The sequence below is a fragment of the Podarcis cretensis genome, assembly GCF_951804945.1.
Source record: "Podarcis cretensis genome assembly, chromosome: Z".
Lineage (NCBI taxonomy): Eukaryota > Metazoa > Chordata > Lepidosauria > Squamata > Lacertidae > Podarcis > Podarcis cretensis.
The window spans coordinates 18,212,309-18,230,977 of NC_137184.1; the positions used below are offsets into that span (position 1 = coordinate 18,212,309).

An 18,669-nucleotide genomic window follows, 5' to 3' on the forward strand; every position below is an offset into this window, starting at 1 on the left:
TCGTGGCAAAGTTAGATGGCGGGTGCAGGGAGTTGAGAACGGTGAGGAGAAGGAGAGAGAGAGAGAGAGGAGGGAACTTTCCCTCCCTCTCTCTTTCCAGAATCCAGACACAGGGCGCTTCTTAATAATAATCACCATCATTGTAATCAAAGGGATATTCCCAAGACAGCCCCTGTCAACACCTGGCTAGCACAAACCCACCTGTCTCCTGGCCCTTTGTTCGGGCATCTGTGGCACAGGATGGGCCTTCATTTGCCGCCTTTGAACTCTTTGGGTTGTTCATGTAACCAGCCTTGCGGAAGAAAAGGAAAAGAAAGAGGGGAATTATGGTACACAGGACACCTTTTCTCTGTTTTCTCCCTACCATACAGGCAGAGTTTCACTTGGAAAGGGCCAAGTTCAGCCTCTGAACCAGAATTGGCTTCTATGTTCTGAATCCGGTGGATTTATTTATTATCTTTTTATTGCATTTTTATCCCACCTTCTTCCCTTCAAGGGGCTCAAGCTGGTGTACGTGGGTCTCCTCCCCCCTATATTATCCTCACAACAGTCCTGAGAGGCCTGACCCTCCCCTCCATCTTCTTAAGTTGTGGGGTGTTAGGCTAAAGCTGAGAGAGGAGCCCACGGTGTTCCTGCCATGTTGTCCATTGCTCTCTTGGGGCAAGAGAGCCGTCTATAACAGCCTTGTAGTGTAGTTCTGTTATGCCAGCATTGCAGGCAGGAATGCTGTGTTTCGAAGAGAGTTGCTCAGAACAGCCCAGCAGTGTAGTCCACTTTTAAGTGTTCCAGGCCAGAGGCAGGAATATTAAATTGCCCCATTCAGACCAAACCAAGCGCTTGAATTGCTTGGAGAGGCCTCGTACTGGTGGTGATGGTGATTGTTTAATACAATTTATACCCTGTCCTTCCTCCCCAAGGAGCCCAGAGTGGCAAACAGATAAACCATTTAAAACCAAAGCAAAAGCATGCTAAAAACAACTTCAGTTAAAAAACATTCTTTTTATTATTAGCATGAGGCTTCCTGGAGCAGCTGTCTTCCGCCTCCTAATGGCTGGGGTAAGCAGGAATATTTTCAATTTCCTCCTGAAAAGCTTATAATGATGGAGACAGCTGCACCCCACTAGGGCTGGCATTTTACAGCTGGGGAGCCATCACTGAAAAGGCCCAGTCACAGGTCAGCACCAACTAAGCAGCTCCCAACAAGCCCTCACCAGACAATCGCAGGGTCCGAGGTGGTTGGTACTTGGGAAGGTGCTTGCACACAGACTGGGTGCTCTTTTTAAAAAACATTCGGAACTTAAAATAAATCTCTCTCTTTTTTTTTTTTTTTGCACATGATGTAATGCCCACGTTAGAGATGGGGGCTCTGGAGTGTTTCTCCATCCTCCCACCCACACCAGGGATAATGCTGCAATGGTTACCGTATTTTTTGCTCTATAAGACTCACTTTTTCCCTCCTAAAAAGTGAGGGGAAAATGTGTGTGCGTCTTATGGAGCGAATGCAGGCTGCACAGCTATCCCAGAAGCCAGAACAGCAAGAGGGATTGCTGCTTTCGCTGCGCAGTGATCCCTCTTGCTGTTCTGGCTTCAGAGATTCAGAATATTTTTTTTCTTGTTTTCCTCCTCCAAAAACTAGGTGCATCTTGTGGTCTGGTGCGTCTTATAGAGTGGAAAATGCGGTATATAGCAGGGCTGTGCTCGACGCTCCAGAATTCCAGCCCACATCACCACTGCAGCCTTCTGCAGGAAAAGAAACTGCCACCTTTTTGCTAGGCTATCCTTAAAATACCTTCCTTTCCCCAAAGCACTAAAACTTGGGGCCACAAGAAAGATTTGAGCTGCACCGGATTTCGCTGCTGAAAGACTTTCTCCTGGTTTAAAAGAATGATGGTAGCTTCCTGGAATCTCAGAGTATCCTTTCCATGGAATACTCACATCTGCAAATCCGCCTCTTTCTCCGGCCCATATGTGTTTGTGTCACATGCTGCCTTGTTTTGTTTAGGGTCTCTCTCTTTTATTAACGAGCTGGCCCTTTTGGCTTCTGGTAACAGATGGCTCTGCCAGTGACCACTTGATGGATGGGTGTGTTTGCTGCTAGGATGTCTCTATTTTTTTGAAAGAAAGAGAGAAAATAAAAATGGAAGCGCTTTCACACTGAGATAATCTGGCATATGTTGCATTTAGGGGGAGAGCCTTGCTTCCTGCCTTTTTAGCTGTAGGCAACAACTTTTGGAAGGGAGCTTATAGTTGAAGAGAACGGCGAAGCAGTTGTCTCGAGGGTTGTGCACCCAATAGGGTTGGGGGCATTAGTAAGGGTGCTGCTTCACCTGTTGACAAGCGCAGCGTGGGCCCCTCGCTCTTTGACTTCCATTGCATAAGAACGTAAGAACGGCCTGCTGGATCAGGACAATGGCCCATCTAGTCCAGCAGCAAAAAAGGGTGTGATTTCTCAGGGAAGGCTCTTTGATCTTTGGAGCTGCCTCTTTGAAGGCTGGGAGATTTATAGCTCCCTCGGTGGCTCTGGGAGGAGTTGGGGCAGGTGGTTCGTGGGCATGGGGGGGTGGGAGTGTGTGGCCAGGGTGTGAAAGTGGTGCCTAAGGTGCATGTGAAAAAAGGGTTCCCATGGGCTGTGGAAGGCTTGGACAGTTGATGGATTGCTTGTGATTCTCCAGCTCAGGTCTTTGCAGGAGCTGAGGGTAGTTTGTGATTTAAAAACCCAGGGGATTGAGTTTCACTTCTGTGGGAAGCCTGCCTTTATCTTGTGCAGTGACCCCTGTCTCTTGTCATAACATCAGAATCCAGGAGTCATTCAGTGAAATTGCTTTGCAGCAAGTCTGGGGGCAAGTGCAAATTGTGAGATGGCTGCTTTCCGCAGGACATAAGGTCCAGTAGTTGTTAAAAGGGGGCTGGACAAAATTCAAGGAGGGGGACACATTTATTCACAGCTATGAGCTATGACAGCTCAGTGGAACCTCCACATTCCAAGGCAGTCTACCTCCAAGTATCAGTTACTGGGCCAGTGGGAAGCAAAGAAGCCTGTTGAGTTTCTGCCCTGTCTGAGGACTCCCTAGAAGCATCTGTCTAGCCACTGTGGGAGACGAGAAGCAGGGGGCTTTTAATGGAATCTGGCAGGGCTGTTAAGAATTTACAGCCTTGAGGCCCTGCCCTCCTTCTTTCTTCTTCTTGTGTCCCCAGTAACAGTTTATTCAGCTGTTTTTAAATGTGTTGCTTCCCACCTAGAACCTTTTGAATGGGATGGGCTATAAATCCAAGAGAAACCCACAAATGTGTGACAAGAGGTAACAAAAAGCCTGTTGTGGCCCTGCGGAATATACAGGTTACCTGTCCTGTCCTGGAAATGAGAGGGCATTTTTTTCAGGTGGCAGGGGTCAATTGCAGACATGGGCTGCAGGAGGTGATAGTTTGGGGGCACAACCCCTTCCCCGTCATGCAGAATGCTGGGAGGGGTTGAATCAGCCCCACCAACCAGTTGTCCTGAGCATTGTATGGATTGCTGAGGTACCTGAAACATGTTGGGAAAAGTCTCCTGGAAGACCTCCTACTACCAATTGAGTATTCATTGCTAGATCCTGGATATGGTCAAAGGCCCCCCCCCCCAGCACCCTGTACTCACAGTGGGTGTCCAAATGCCTATTATGGGAAGCCCACAGGCAAGACCTGAGCACACAGCAACTTTCCCCACTTGTGATTCTCAACAACTGGTATTCAGAGCTAGACTGCTCCTGGGGATGGAGGTTCTGCTCTTATGGTAGATCTCTTATGGTAGACCTTCACGTTGGCTAACCAGATGCCCCAATGGGAAGCAGTGTTAGATATATAAGTTAGGCGCCAATGGTCACCTTAAACCTAGTTTGTGGTCACTACAATGGAGTGCCTTACTTGTCAAAGAGTTGGACTAGATGTCCCTCAGGGTCCCTTCCAACACTACAACTCTACGATTCTATGATCACAGCTACATTGCTTGACTATAGCTTGCTCTGCAACAATTCCTTTGTCCCAGTATACAAGGAGAAACACAACACAGCAGAAATGGTATTAACTATGGCCTAAGGCAAAGGTTTTTAAATTGTGGTTGCCAACCTTGTGCCCAGAAATCTCCACATAGTTGCAATTGGGCCCACGCCAGTAGCAAAATGCACCTTGGGAATTTCAAACACTGATGTGTTCTGAGTGCAACTGTAGTCTCCTCTGCTGTAGTTGGCATTCAGAGGCAATGGAGGTGCAATGTAACCATTGAGGTTTGCTGTTTTGGGTAAATGCTGCCATGCCACCACCCTCCTTAGTCCTGATATGTCCCCTTCTTCCTCTAGGTGCCCCAGCTCTCATGTGGGCAGCCGGTGCCACCTGCAGAACCCGTGTCTCAGCTACCCCTGCAAGAATGCGGGCACCTGCCAGCCCATCGTCCGTGGCAATGTGGCCGAGTATACCTGTGCCTGCCACCTAGGCTACACTGACAAGCTGTGCCTTACTCCCGAGGAGAACGCGTGCCTCAGCAGCCCCTGCCACAATGGAGGGAGCTGCGACCTTGTCACGCTGACGGAATACAAGTGCCGCTGCCCTCCAGGATGGTCAGGTAAGCGGGCAGCAAGTCTTTGAGCACCAGCAATCCCAGGTTATTATCATCAGTCCCAACTCAGTTGGGCTGCAGAATGTGTTCTGAAGGAAGCTTGTGTTCTGTGTTTGCCCCTTTCCTAGGCAAAACGTGCCAGCAGGCAGACCCTTGCGCCTCCAACCCTTGTGCCAACAGTGGGCAGTGTGTGCCCTTCGAATCGACCTATGTGTGCAAGTGCCCATCAGGCTTCCATGGGGCCACGTGCAAGGAGGACACCAACGAGTGCAGCCGCTCCCCCGCCATCTGCAAGAACGGCGGCACCTGCGTCAACGAGGTGGGCTCCTACCAGTGCCACTGCAGGCAGGCTTACACAGGACAGAACTGCGAGCACCTTTACGTCCCCTGCAACCCCTCGCCTTGCCAGAATGGAGGCACCTGCCGGCAGACTGGAGACACCACCTACGAGTGCACCTGCCTGCCAGGTATGGATGGGGGCACTGCCCGGTTCTTGCTGGCTGCTTGAAGCTGCCTTTTCTCCTTGGCTTCTAGTGGCTGCGAGCCCTTGGTGGGGGTGGGTATGTAGGAAGCTGCCTTCTGCTGAGCCAGAGAATGGGGCTCCCACTGAGCTCCAGCTCTTCACCAGGGTGTTTGTGGAGAGGAGTTTGTAGTCCTCAAGAGTTCTGAACCAAAGCGCTGAATTAAATGGAAATACAGGAAGCTGCCCAATGCTGAGACATTAGTCCAGCCAGCTCAGCATTGTCTACACTAATAGCAGCTCTTCAGGGTTTCAGGCAGGGAGCAATTCCTGCCCTACCTGGTTAATTCAGACCTTTGTTTAGAACCATGAGGGCCAGAATCCTCTCTTATTTTGGGGTGAGGGCTGTAACTCAGTGCTCTGCATGCAGAAGATCCCAGGTTCAACCCCCAGTACAATCTCCTTACCTTGGACCCTAGAGAGCTGCCACTCAGTGCGAAGGATATAAAGCTAGAATATTCCAATTGCCCAACTGCTAATACGGCAGCTCTTTATGCCCTATGCAAACCACCTGGACCCAGAGCAAAGAGGGGCTTCTTTGCTCCCTCCAGCAAGCTACCCACTAGCAACCTGGCTACTAGTGGTCCTGTCCTGTGGCACCCAGGCTTGACATCTGCAGCTAGAGGTCCCTTAGATAGGTTTCCTCCACACCCAAAGTGCTGCTCAGTATCAGTGCAGTCCGTTTCCCAGGCAGCAATCAGATCCTTCCGTGTACCCAGGAGGGGCAGAGAGGGGTCAGTTATCGCAACAGGAGTGTGCTGCTGCCCGGCTCTTCAAAAACAAAGCCCTCTTCCCCTGTTGTTGTTTTTTCCATCCCAACTGCCTGCTAACCTTATCTAAGACCCCTATTGCTGCTGCTGCTGCTGTTAATGTGCTGCTTTGAGTTTGAAAGCATTGGTGCCTCTCCAGCTGATTAATTGCTTGGGACAGGCTCAAAAGGAGTTGCGAAGTGTCTTTGCTGCCTGATCCTTAGATTGGTCAATTGGGCTTCTTTGAAAGATTAATCAGTTTGGAGAGGCACAAGTTCAAAAAGTAACAAAGAAGAACGAATCAGGCTTCCTCTTATCTTAGCTGCCCTACTTTTTTAGTATTCACAAATGACTAATTTTTCTTTTTTTTCTTTTTGTCTGACCTGCTGCCTATTCTTTGCATTTCTTTTTTTTAACACCCAGTCCTCTTTCTGTGCCTCTTAACAGCAGCCAGAGAGGCAGCAATTTAACAGCTTTGTGGCGAGTCAGACATTGGTCGATCTAGCTCCATACTGCCCATACTGACTGGCAGCAGCAGTGACTCTCCAGGATTTCAGGCAGGGGATATTATTTTTCCTCCAATCATGGTATCTTCATGACAAGAATAACTTCTTTGAGCTGTAGCTCAGTGGTAGAATACCTGCTTTACATGCAGAAGGTCCCAGGTTCAATCCCCAATTGGCATCTCCAGGCAAGGGCGGGGAAAGACTCCTCTTGAAACTTTGGAGTGCCACTGCCATCTGTGCAGACAATATGGAGCTAGATGGCTTGTTGGTCTTACTTGTTCCTGTTTTATTCAGAACTATGAGGACTGGAATCTTAACTTTATTTTTAGGGGGAGGGCTGCTTTTTTGTGCAGAAGGCCCCAAATCCAACCCCCAGCAGCATCTCCAGGAGACTCCTCATGTGAAAACCTGGACTGCCACTATCATCCAGTGTAGGAAGGTCCTGGATGGAATGGGCCATTTGTCGTTACTCATTAAAAGGCAGCTTCTATTGTACATATAGGAAGTAGGAGTTTGCTAAAAAAAAATAAAAAAAAATTGCAGCCCGCAGTCAAAACAGCTGTTGCTTCACTTCTAGGGGTGTTTGTGTGTGTGTGTCTTTTTGCAGAACCTGCTTCTCCAGCTCCTTCACTGTATACTCTCAAGTATATTGCTTTCACCCTGAGTTGAGGACACAGGGTGGCAGCTGGAGAAATCTGTGTCGATGAAGAGCAGAGAAGGAGGGTTCCTTGATCAAACAAGATCCTGTCTTTCCCCTCCTCCTCCTCCTCCTCTTCTATTTTTGAGGGTGGGAGATCCTTTCTGTGTGGAAACGAGCAAGGCTCTGGGTCCATTGCTGTGTCACGTTAAAGCCTTCAGACTTTGATGGAGCTGGTTTCTCGGGAGGAGGCAGAGTATGCATCCAAATGCCGGCCGGCTGGGAAATCACAAGTGGAGGAGAGCGCTGCTGCCACTCTTGTGCCTGAGTCCTTCTTGTGTTCTTCCCTTCGGGGGTGTCTGGTTGGCCACGGGGAGAACAGAAGTCTAGGCGAGGTACACCATTGGCCAGACCCAGCCACAGCAGGGCTCTTCTTAGGTTCCTGTCGCAGAAATGGACCCCTTGTTTCGGGCTGCAAATGTCAGGATGCTAGGAGGACTTCCTTGCACATGGGGGGGGGGGAGAGAGAGAGAGAGAGAGAGAGAGAGAGAGAGAGAGCGCAGCAGGAGCAGGAAGAGAAAAGCAGGTTACATCATGGACGGCACAGGGAGCTAAAAGGAGGTGAAGCAGGCAGGGCCCTTCCGCTATAAAACCCTGTGGTTGGCGGAGTCTGTGTGGCACCAGTCCCATTCTCTACCCCCACCCCCAATTGCAGTGCAGTTCCTTCCTTTCTGGGCCCTGTTTTCCTGCTGTGCTGAATGGAAGGACACCAGGCGATGGAGCCTCCAGCACTGGAATCTCCCACACACTTCATATTGCATTCTCTCCCCGCGATTATTATACAGCTCCTCTCTTGTGAGCTTAGGTAGAAACAGGTTGCTGTGGCCAGATACTTACACAGCTTTTCTGCAAAGTCTTGTACCCGGGGGCTCGCTACTCTGGCTTCACAATAAAAGTGAACGTAAACATAGTCTTATGCAAATTCAGGCGTGTTGGTTCCTCCAGGGTGCAGCAGTTAAGTTTCTGGAAAAAACCAAACAAATGGTGATGCTCCAAGAACAAATGTGAGCTGAGCCTTTGACCCTCCAGATTGTTGTTGATCTACAGCTACCTTCCTCTGGTAGGGATCAAGACCTCCTGCTGAGAGAGAAAAAGGGGGAGTCCCATTAGTAGGGTCACCACGTGTCTGGAGAGCGAGGGGTGGCACCCAGTTCACCGTGTGCTGTATTTGAACCAGCAAGGTTCAAGCCCCTGGCCCCCCAAGAGAAGATATAAGCAAGCTTGTGTTCTTTTAGAACGGACTTCTTTATACAGCACATAGTTATGACTGTGGAACTCACCCCCCACAAGGAGGAGTGATGGCCAACTAGGATGGCTTTAAAATATGTTTAGACAAACTCATAGAGGAGAGTTTACTAGGCATGCTGGCGATGCTCTGCCTCCATATTTGGAAGCAATAAATGCTTCTGAATAGCTGTTGCTGGAACGTTCGGGAGGGCAGGGTTGCTATTGTGCTCTGCTTGAGGGTTTTCCAAAAGAGGCACCTGACTGGTGATTGTCTATACTATGCTGGGCCCTCTTTGGCCTGATCCGGCAGGCTCTTCTTAAGTTCTTAAGCAAGCATAGAGGCTCCAAATCCAATATATAAGATAATTTTCCAGTTTTTTTTTTTAATGGGGCACCCATATTTTCTGAGACTGGATGGCATTTCACGTCAAGTCAGATTGACAGCATCTCTTGAGGTTTTCCAGCAAGCTGAGCAATTTTGCATCCTCTGCCATTAAGTAACAGAGCCTGCTGTTTCTCCTCCATTGTCAGAGGGGGCTAAAAACCAGGTCTGACACACGTTTTCTTCCTTTCCCCTTTTTCTTTGCCTACCTTCAAACACCTGGCAGGTTTTGCTGGTCAGAACTGTGAGGAAAATCTCAATGACTGCCCAGGGAACAACTGCAAGAATGGAGGGACCTGCGTGGACGGGGTGAACACCTACAACTGTCAGTGCCCCCCTGAATGGACAGGTAGGGAATGAAGGCCAATATCCTTGGGTGGGGGACAAGGGCAAGGTGAGGGTTTGGCTCCAGGGAGGGTCATGGTCAGGGTTTGAAGACTGGCTCAGCTGCACCCTTCCAATCCATTCTCTGTTCATAGGGAGCACGTAAGATGCCAAGATTTTAATGCACTTTCAGACCTTTACAGATTTATGTTCAAAGTTATGCATTATGAAATACGCAATACAGTTGTACCTCAAGTTGAATGTGCTTCGGGTTGAGCACGTTCGAGTTGCGCTCCACGGCAACCAGGAAGTAACGGAGCGCATTACTTCCAGGTTTTGCCGCTCGCACATGCGCAGACACTCAAAATGACGTCACGCGCATGTGCAGAAGCGGCAAAACGTGACCCGCAGACGCGTCTTACGTTCCGTTCGGGATGCGAACGGGGCTCCTAACTGATCCCGTTCGCATCCCGAGGTACCACTGTATTAGTGTTGCTATTGCCATTTTATTAGCCTTAGCTACAACTATTATTGGTGTTGCTCTTGCTACCATTAATAATGTTGCTGGGGCTTATCCCACATTACACCTCCTCAAAGTAAGCCTATTGAAATTGGTGAATTTGACTCGCTCAGGTCACCCAAATTTTAGTAGGTCAGCTCTGCATAGGACTTAGCTGTAAACAATCCACTCTTACAATTATCACGATTGTTACTGAGGACCTTGTGTTATATGAGTTAAATAAGTTTGCTGTCTTTTGACAATGAGGGCAAAGATAATTTCCAACTCATCTCTTTACTCCGCCCCACTGCTATTCCTGCGTTGCAGGGGCTGGACTAGATGGCCACCCCTTGGGTCCCTTCCAACTCTTCCAATTCTATGATTCTGTGAACCTCTTCCAGGCCAGTACTGTGCAGAGGACGTGGACGAGTGCCAACTGATCCCCAATGCTTGCCAGAACGGGGGCACGTGCCACAACACCCATGGCAGCTACAACTGCGTCTGTGTCAACGGCTGGACAGGCGAGGACTGCAGCGAGAACATTGACGACTGCGCCAACGCTGCCTGCTTCGTGGGAGCCACCTGCCACGATCGTGTGGCCTCTTTCTACTGCGAGTGCCCTCATGGACGGACAGGTGCGGATTAAGGGAGCTGAATGCAAGGTCCCAGCTCCCTCCCCTGTTGGTACACGAAACCCAGGGGTGCCACTTTGGGATGGGTGGCCATGGGACTTTTGAGAGAGGGAGGGTCGGAGCCCCCGTGCAAGCATTCTTCTCTAAGCACCTGTGCCCGTTTCCTTGCAGGTCTGCTGTGCCACCTCAATGATGCTTGCATCAGCAACCCCTGCAATGATGGGTCCAACTGCGACACCAACCCAGTCACTGGCAAGGCCATCTGCACCTGCCCCTCTGGCTACATGGGGCCTGCCTGCAACCAGGATGTGGATGAATGCTCGCTTGGTAAGTGGGCACAGGGAGGACTTGGCGGGGAGAAATACCAGTGGAAAGGGTCCTGCGTAGTCTGTTCTAGCCTGAAACCCAATGTAATACAGTCAGCACACAGGAAATAAAGAAAGCATGCCTCACACAAGGACTTCAGTACAAAGCAGATAGCAAAATGCAAAATAACAACAACAACAACAACAACAACAACAACAACTGTAATCTGGAGTTAGAATCGTAGAGTTTGAAGGGACCCTCAGGGTCATCTAGCCCAACCCCCTGCAATGCTGGAAACCCGGCTGACAGAGTTACTCGCTGAAAATGCTCTCTCTTGGTTTCAGGTGTTGGTTTTTCCTCACCGATAGAAATTTAGCTGCCATTGATGCCACTGTTTATGTTTTTATCTTCCATTCGATTTTTAACATAAAGTTGAACTGACCTTGGTCAGCAAAGGGGCCAAATTTATTCTGCTCTGAAACTCCAGTTTAGTAATTGCAGGACAGATATACATTGTTTTGTGGATTCCAGCTCCTGATAGTTAACAGGGGCATAATACCTTGAAGGAAAGAGGGGAGCCAGCATACCTGCTGCCTCACAGCACTTGGGATATGGAAGGACATTGAATCTGCCCAGAGTTAACACTGCATTATTTAGCAACATTTGGACCCCCCCCCCCAAATAGGGAGCTAGCTAGAGCAGGTCATCATAAGAAATACTCAAGGAGTACAGTGGGATCCTGAAACCCAGCTCAGGAGACTACATGCAAACAGAGAGTTTGGGGAAGGACAAGGCCAGGAGCCAGAAAGGTGCACGTTGGGAGGTCCCGATCCATGGCCACCATCCCCAGTCATGCTCTGTTGCTTCCTTTGGGAGCTACTGCTTCTCTTCACTGTGTTTTTGTGTGTGTGTGTGTGTGTGTGTGTTCAATTTGGATTTGATTTAATATTTGTTTGCTGCTTTCTGGGAAGTGGGGGGGGGGGGCACAATGGCAGTGCCAAGCTCAGAGCACTCACAACAACAACCATGTTACAAATGAGCAAACAATATTTCTTGTATTGAAAAACTCACGACAGCATATAGATAAAGTAAAGGCGAACACAGGAGTAGTAAAGAATTAACACAGTTCAGTACAAACTCGGAAGACCAGTAATGCTAATATAGAATGTTGATTATGTCTTTTTAATGGTTCTGAACCCAACAGGTGCCAACCCCTGTGAGCATGCGGGGAAGTGCCTCAACACAGAGGGCTCCTTCGAATGCCAGTGCCAGCAAGGCTACTCTGGCCCCCGCTGTGAGATTGATGTGAATGAGTGCTCCTCAAACCCCTGCCAGAACGATGCCACCTGCCTGGACCAGATTGGGGTCTTTCACTGCATTTGCATGCCAGGTGAGTGCCCAGTTCTACGTACCACCCAGGAGGTATCCCCAGCAGTGTGCCCTCTAGGTGTTGTTGAGCTCCCAGCTCCCTTTATTATTCACTTACACACATACACACACACTGCCCCGAAGGAGTTCAAGGTGGCATGCATGGTTCTTCCTCTGCTCCTCATTTAATTCAACAACCCTGTGAGGTTAGGCTTAAGCTAAGAGGCAGTCACTGGCTCCCAAGTTCCTGTCTGGAAAGCCTTTGTGGCCAAGTTGGGGGGTGGGGGATTTTAACCCTGATCTCTCCCAGGTCCTAGTCAACACTCTTAACCACTGCATCAAACCTGACTCTCAGCATAGCCAGTGCTTGTGAATGATGCTGGGAGCTGGTGGTCCAGCAGCAGCTGCAGGTCACCACATTGACAGCCTCTGTTACAACATATTTGTATGTCAGTTTGTGCCTGCACTGTGTGAAGCCTGATCCCTAGGAGAGAGGTGGCGTCTGGGCATATTCTGCTTTGACGTTTGCCACACCTGGACTTCTCCTACCAATGAAGTAAAGCCATAGGGTTGGTGCAGCTACTGAAAAGGCCCTGTCTCTTGTTGCCATAAGCTGTGCCTCCCTCTAGGGTGGGACCATAGAGAAAGGACATTTCCTTCTGATCTTAGGAAGAGGGGCAGGTGGGAACCCCATGAAACAGATCAGCATGCTCTTCTGAGATCTGGGAGAGACTTTACACTCTTGAGTAACTTGTAAGAGAGCTGCCTCCTAAAACACAGGGTGCTTTGGTCTTGGGATGCCTGGGTTTTAGGAAGTTTAAGAGCGTCTGCCAGGGAAACAAGCAAGCTGCTTTGACCCTAGCCTGGATGCACAGGCTCAGAGCCTTTTTAAAAGTAATTGCCTTGGTGCACCCCAGATCCCCTTCCTTCTGGGCTGCAGGAGTAAGTGGGAGGATGGAAGGTGGCAGCAATTACCATAGAGTAAAACCCATTGGCAACACTGCAGGACTGTTGTGTTGCAGCTGGTCAAGGAAGGGGGTGGGAGAGCCTCGCTTAGGCGCGCGCGCGCGCGCGCACACACACACACACACACACACACACACACATATATATATATATATGCATCACATCCTGAACAAGAGCAGTCCTGATATGTGTTGATGCACTGCAACATTTTGCTGCCACCAAAATGCAGGAGAAAGTGGCTAAGCAGAGCCAGGAGTCTCTCCTCCACCATAAAGCCAAAGGAGGAGCTGGTCTTGCCAGCTTGAGCCATTTGCTGCTGGCTCTCTGAGGCACGGACCTTTTTCTGCTATAGGTGTGCTGTCCTCTCAGCATGCATCAGGGGAGCTCCTTTAGGCTTACCTTTTCTTTCCTTGTCGGGAAACTCCTTTCAGGCTACGAGGGCATCTACTGCGAGATCAACACGGACGAGTGCGCCAGCAGCCCCTGCCTGCACAACGGGAACTGTGTGGACAAGATCAATGAGTTTGCCTGCGAGTGCCCCAGAGGTACTACTGGAGCGGGGTGGGGTGGGGATGGAGGGGCATCGATCTCTCCGCCTTCAGTGCAAAGCCTTTGTAGTGAGAGCGGAGCTGCAGTTAATCCACCACCCAGAGGCAAACCTTGCCGGCAGGTTTGAAATATGCTCAGAGTGGGCAGCTCGGGGGAAATTGGATGCTTCTCCTCTGATGTCTCTTAATTCTGGCAGTTCCAAGGGGCTCCACGCCTGCATTTGAGGTGGAGGAATGTGGTGTTGAGAAGTGGGTTGCCCTGTCTTTGAAGGAGTGTTGGGGGGGGGCTGCCACTGCTGTTAGCCCTGGTAAGTGAAGGAAACCTCTGGGTCCAGAGGTCCAGTTTACCTTTCAGGCAGGGGGTATCTCCTAGCCTTACCTAAAGAAGCCACCAGAGGCTGAACCCTGGGGTTTTGAACCTTGTGCATGCAAAGCAGAAGGCTCCATGCCACTGGTGGCTTTTTCCCCTAAAAAAGGAAGTAAGGTTACTAGTCCTCATGATTCTAAATAAAGGGCAGGTTTAAATAGAAATCTGCCTTGCACAGACAGAATTTGCACTGTGTTCAGGACAGAAAGACACCCCCCCCCCGCATCAGAGGTGTTGTGTCTTTAAATGCCAGTTGCTGAGGGGTGGCTAGCAAGGAAGTGCTATTGTGCTCAGGGCCCTGGTGTGCACGTCATGTGTGGATGAGAGGAGTGTGCACTGGGAAGCTTGGGAATCACTCAGGCACACTCATCATCAGGCAGACAGGACTGGTTCTGTTCTCTGCTCAGTGCCTGCCCTATGGAGAAACTGAGTTTATCATTTGGTGTGTGTGTGTGTGTGTGTGTGTGTGTGTAAAATTGCTTTGTCATTACAAGATTCCTAACAGCAAATATAATTTAGGGTAAGTAGTTGTGACCACAGGAAAAAACCAATGACCTCTGTGGATCCTGTTACCTTTTTAGAGGCTGCATTGACTCGGTAGTTTATTTCGCCTTCATGACGTTTCCTCTGTGTTATATTTGAACTTTTGCATGAGATGAAAACCAGAGATATAGCAGAATGCAACGGAGGTTTCACTCTCATTTCTGTGTTATTTGCAAACAGACGTTTCTTCTGGAAGAAAGTAACACAGAGATACATGTTAAAACTTGCTCTACATTCCACTAGATTTCTAGAGGTGGCTTCTTCGCCATGTTAAAGCTCATATTTAATGCAGGAATAAACAAGTTAGGGAAACTTCAGGAAAATGGGATAAACTGTGCTGGGATTGCAGCCTTCTCTATATTCCTGGAAGTGGATTTACATCGTGTGAAAGCTCAAATATAACATGGAAACTAGCAGTTGGGGAAATGTCAGGAAAAGGGAATAGACCAGGCGTCAGCAGACTTTTTCAGCCGTGGACCGGTCCACCGTCCCTCAGACCTTGTGGGGGGCTGGACTATATTTTGAAGGAAAAAAACGAACAAATTCCTATGCCCCACAAATAACCCAGAGATGCATTTTAAATAAAAGCACACATTCTACTCATGTAAAAACATGCTGATTCCCGGACCATCTGCAGGCCGGATTTAGAAGGCAGTTGGGCCATATCCGGTCCCTGGGCCTTAGTTTGCCTACCCATGGAATAGACTGTCATGTAAATGCAGCCAAAGTTATACCACACCAGCTGCACAACAAGCCTCTGTGCCACTTTTGCAGAATTAAGATGCTGAGGGTGGGGGTTAGGGGTTCTACCCTGTTGATTAGAAGGGGCCGCTACTTTGGGGGTTGTTTTGCCCCATTCTGACACCCCCCCCCTTTTTGTGCAACTCAGAACAGCAAATGCACACACCTCTCCTCTCAGCATAAAGAGACCTTCAAGCCCAGCTCTACTTCCTCCTTCATCTGGGAGACAGAATGAAAGCGAGGGAGCGAGAAACCGAGGATCAATTTAAATAATGGCAGGAACAAGATTTGCACTTATAAAGGCCCCCCTAGTTGGGGAATAAGTTGGTGAGGGGGAGCACTGGGAATCTGGGAGAGGCAGAATGAGAGGAAGGCTAGATGGATTTAAATGAGGTGTTGCAGTCCACAGGACGAGAGAATGGGGGAGAGGGCTGGATAATCCATGAAATGGGGCTTTGGGGGCTTTTTGAAGTTGAGAGGCCGGGCTTTCCGTCTCCTCCTCCTCCTCCTCTGTAGATGTAAATAAGATGTTCTCAGGGAGAGCCAGTCCAGCGCCCATTCAGAACCCCAGGCAGCCGTCTCCATGGCAATGGAGAGCGAAGGCCCTGAAAAACTTGATTTGGGGGCTGAATGGAGGGGAAGCAGAGCCCCAGGGTACAGAAGGCTGGCACCCCAAGTGTTGACGTGGAATAGTTGCCACAGCAAGCCACAATTTACTAGCAAGAAGAGGATTTGAAGGTCCCTCTCCCCTTCAGCGTCTAGTTGGAAGAGTTTCTGTGTGTATGGAGGGGTGTGTGAAAAACCCACATTTTCAAGCTCTTTTTTCTTATCCTGGTTGTAGGGATAGTTTAGGGGTCCGTGTGTGTGTGTGTGTGTGTGTGTGTGTGTGTGTGACAGAGAGAGAGAGAGAGAGAGAGAGAGAAAGCAAGCTTCACATTCACACCATAAAGCACTATGATTCCACTTTGAAGAGTCATGGCTTCCCCCCAAAGAAACCTGGGAGCTGCTGTTTGTTCAGGGTGCTGTAAGTTCCTAGGAAACCCCTCTATTCCCTTCATGGAGCTACAGTTCCCTGAGTTCCCTTTGAAGAGGCATTGATGGTTAAACTGCTCTAGGAATTGTAGCTCTGTAAGGGGAATATGGGGTGCTGCTTAACAACTCAGCCCCCTGAACAAACTATAGTTCCCAGGATTCCTTGGGGGAAAGCCATGGCTTTTTAAAGTGGCATCACAGTTACTTAAAATGTATGGTGGCCAGAGGGTGCTGCTGGTGGGAGAGAGAAGTCATATTGGCTTTCTGCAGTGAAGTGGAGCAGATTTCTACTGCTTCTGTGCTGCAAACTTCCCAGAAACAAAATGTGTAACTAAGAAGGTGCTGGAGACAGAGAGAGTTGGCTGTCGCTTTCGCACCTGGGCACTGTGCCAAGTGGGGCAACCGAAAAAAGGGGGCAGCCAGGCCCCCATGACATGCTTTTTACGCTCTCTAGAGAAGATTTCCAGAGACAAGGACAAGATCTTGGAAGGGGGAGCAGTGCCCATCTGTCAGTTTGCATTTTCACATTTCTGGACATTTTTTAAGGGGTTGAGGATTGGGGGGGCGGGATACAGCTTTACCCTCCAGTTTGTGGGAAATCACAAGAGTTAGCGTAATTGTCCGCCCCGAACTGGGTCCCCCCGCCCCACTTTGGGGCTGAGGATGTTTGTGGGAAGGCAGCTGTGAAGTATATAATGACAGCCTATTCATCAAGATATTTCACAGAAAAGGTTTTTTGGCTTTTATTCCCAACTCCTCTGACTGTCCCTTGGGTACTCCTTTTTTAAAATAAAAGTGACTGGGAAATTAAAGCAGGGTGTCTGGACTGCATCCTGACCAGATAAAGATGTGCACAAAAGGGGTCATCGCCAGCTAAGCCCTACTGAAGAGTAGAACCATTGAAAACTGAAGTTAGGAATGCCCATAATTTCCAATAGGTCTATCTTGAGTAGAACTAAAATTGAACTTAAGAAGGGCCTGGCTGCTGGATCAGGCCACTGGCGCCCCTCTGTGCTGGCATCCTGTTCTCACTTGTGGTCAATCAGATGCCCGTATGGGAAGCCTGCAAGCAGGATCTAAGCACAAGAGCCCTCCCTATGCCATGGTCTCCAGCATCTAGCTCAGTATTGTGTCCAGTGGTTTCATGGAAGTCATGTTCCCAGCCCCACTTAAGATGCAACCGGGGACTGAACCTGGGACCTTCTGCATGCAAAGCAGTGACTCTTGTCACTAAGCCACAGCCCTTCTCCTAAAGCCCCTACAGTTTCCTTTGTGGTCACCTAGAGGTATCCATTACTTGCCACAGGTTACTGGGCAAGAAGAGGCTTCTCACCTGTGGAAGAGGTGGGAGCCATATTTGTTCCTTACCAGCAAGGGAGAGGAGAAGGGTGACCATTGCAGGGGTCTCGACCACCCTGAAGTCGGGGCTCAGGCCAAGCTCAGCCTCTTTGTTTCCCGGCAGGTTTCAATGGCCACCTGTGCCAGTATGACATTGACGAGTGTGCCAGCACCCCGTGCAAGAATGGTGCCAAGTGTGTTGATGGCCCCAATGCCTACACCTGTGAATGCACTGAAGGTAAGCAGGGTTGGGGGTGCGGGATCTCTGACGTCTTCTGGAGGGCAGGGATTCTGGCCACTGCGGAAATAATGTATTTCATTCTGCACAAAGGGATTTTATTTATTAGAGTTTTATATCGCTTGTGCTAAAAGAAAGTCTCTAATGTGCTTTAGTATATATTTTGTAACATGCCTTGATTGAAAACAAAACCCTTCTGTGCAGCACAAAAATGCTTAAAACAAATTATCAATAAGAAGAATAAACAACAATAATTTAAGAACTGTTTTAAAGGTTAAAAGCACAATGAACTAAAGCTTGCATCAACTTTCTAAATACCTGGTTAGGCCTGTCTAAACAAAAATGTTTTTAACAGGTGCCAGAAAGAGTACAGTGAAGGTGGTTGCCTGATGTCACTAGGCAGGGAGTTCCAAAGTATACTGCAAAGTAATGCAGAATAGCATAACGTAGTAGAGAATGTTACTCAATGTTGGAACAAGAATTGTAAAACAAAACTCACACACCGTAAAGCACAGACTGAACATTGTTAACAACAGTGTCATTAAAATCGCCCATATCCCCAGGAGAATAAGGGCTTTTACTGGAGGAGGGCTACCTGGAGATTCCGGGGGCTGTATACCACAAAGCTCCGACCATTCGGCTAAAAATAAAGTAAGATGCTAGTCCTCATAGTTTTGAAGGAAGGGCTGAGTTAAATAGTTACGGTTGGGGTACCATATACTGAGACTGACCCTTGGTGCATCTAATTCATTACTGTTTGCACTGAGTAGTGCCTAATTTTTCTTTTTCTGCATTTCATCAGACATGAGTCTAATACACACTTTGCTCGTAAAGCCAGGCTACTGCCTATTCTCTCTCTGTATGTGTGTGTTTGGGACGCGGGTGGCGCTGTGGGTTAAACCACAGAGCCTAGGACTTGCCGATCAGAAGGTTGGCGGTTAAATCCCCATGACGGGGTGAGCTCCCGTTGCTTGGTCCCTGCTCCTGCCAACCTAGCAGTTCAAAAGCATGTCAAAGTGCAAGTAGATAAATAGGTACCGCTCCAGCGGGAAGGTAAAAGGTGTTTCCGTGCGCTGCTCTGGTTCTCCAGAAGCGGCT

The 18,669-nt window shown here is 49.0% G+C and overlaps 1 protein-coding gene across 2 annotated transcripts in view; it reads left to right on the forward strand.

Moving 5' to 3' along the window:
* The window catches only part of NOTCH1 (notch receptor 1), a 101,143-nt gene that overhangs the window by 36,056 nt on the left and 46,418 nt on the right, over window positions 1–18,669 (forward strand). For both annotated transcript variants that reach the window (XM_079961175.1, XM_079961176.1), the window contains 8 exons: window positions 4,332–4,594; window positions 4,717–5,055; window positions 8,896–9,018; window positions 9,894–10,127; window positions 10,296–10,451; window positions 11,635–11,820; window positions 13,196–13,309; window positions 17,458–17,571. In XM_079961175.1, the coding sequence (XP_079817301.1) occupies window positions 4,332–4,594; window positions 4,717–5,055; window positions 8,896–9,018; window positions 9,894–10,127; window positions 10,296–10,451; window positions 11,635–11,820; window positions 13,196–13,309; window positions 17,458–17,571 (1,529 nt within the window). The remainder of the gene's footprint in view (window positions 1–4,331; window positions 4,595–4,716; window positions 5,056–8,895; window positions 9,019–9,893; window positions 10,128–10,295; window positions 10,452–11,634; window positions 11,821–13,195; window positions 13,310–17,457; window positions 17,572–18,669) is intronic.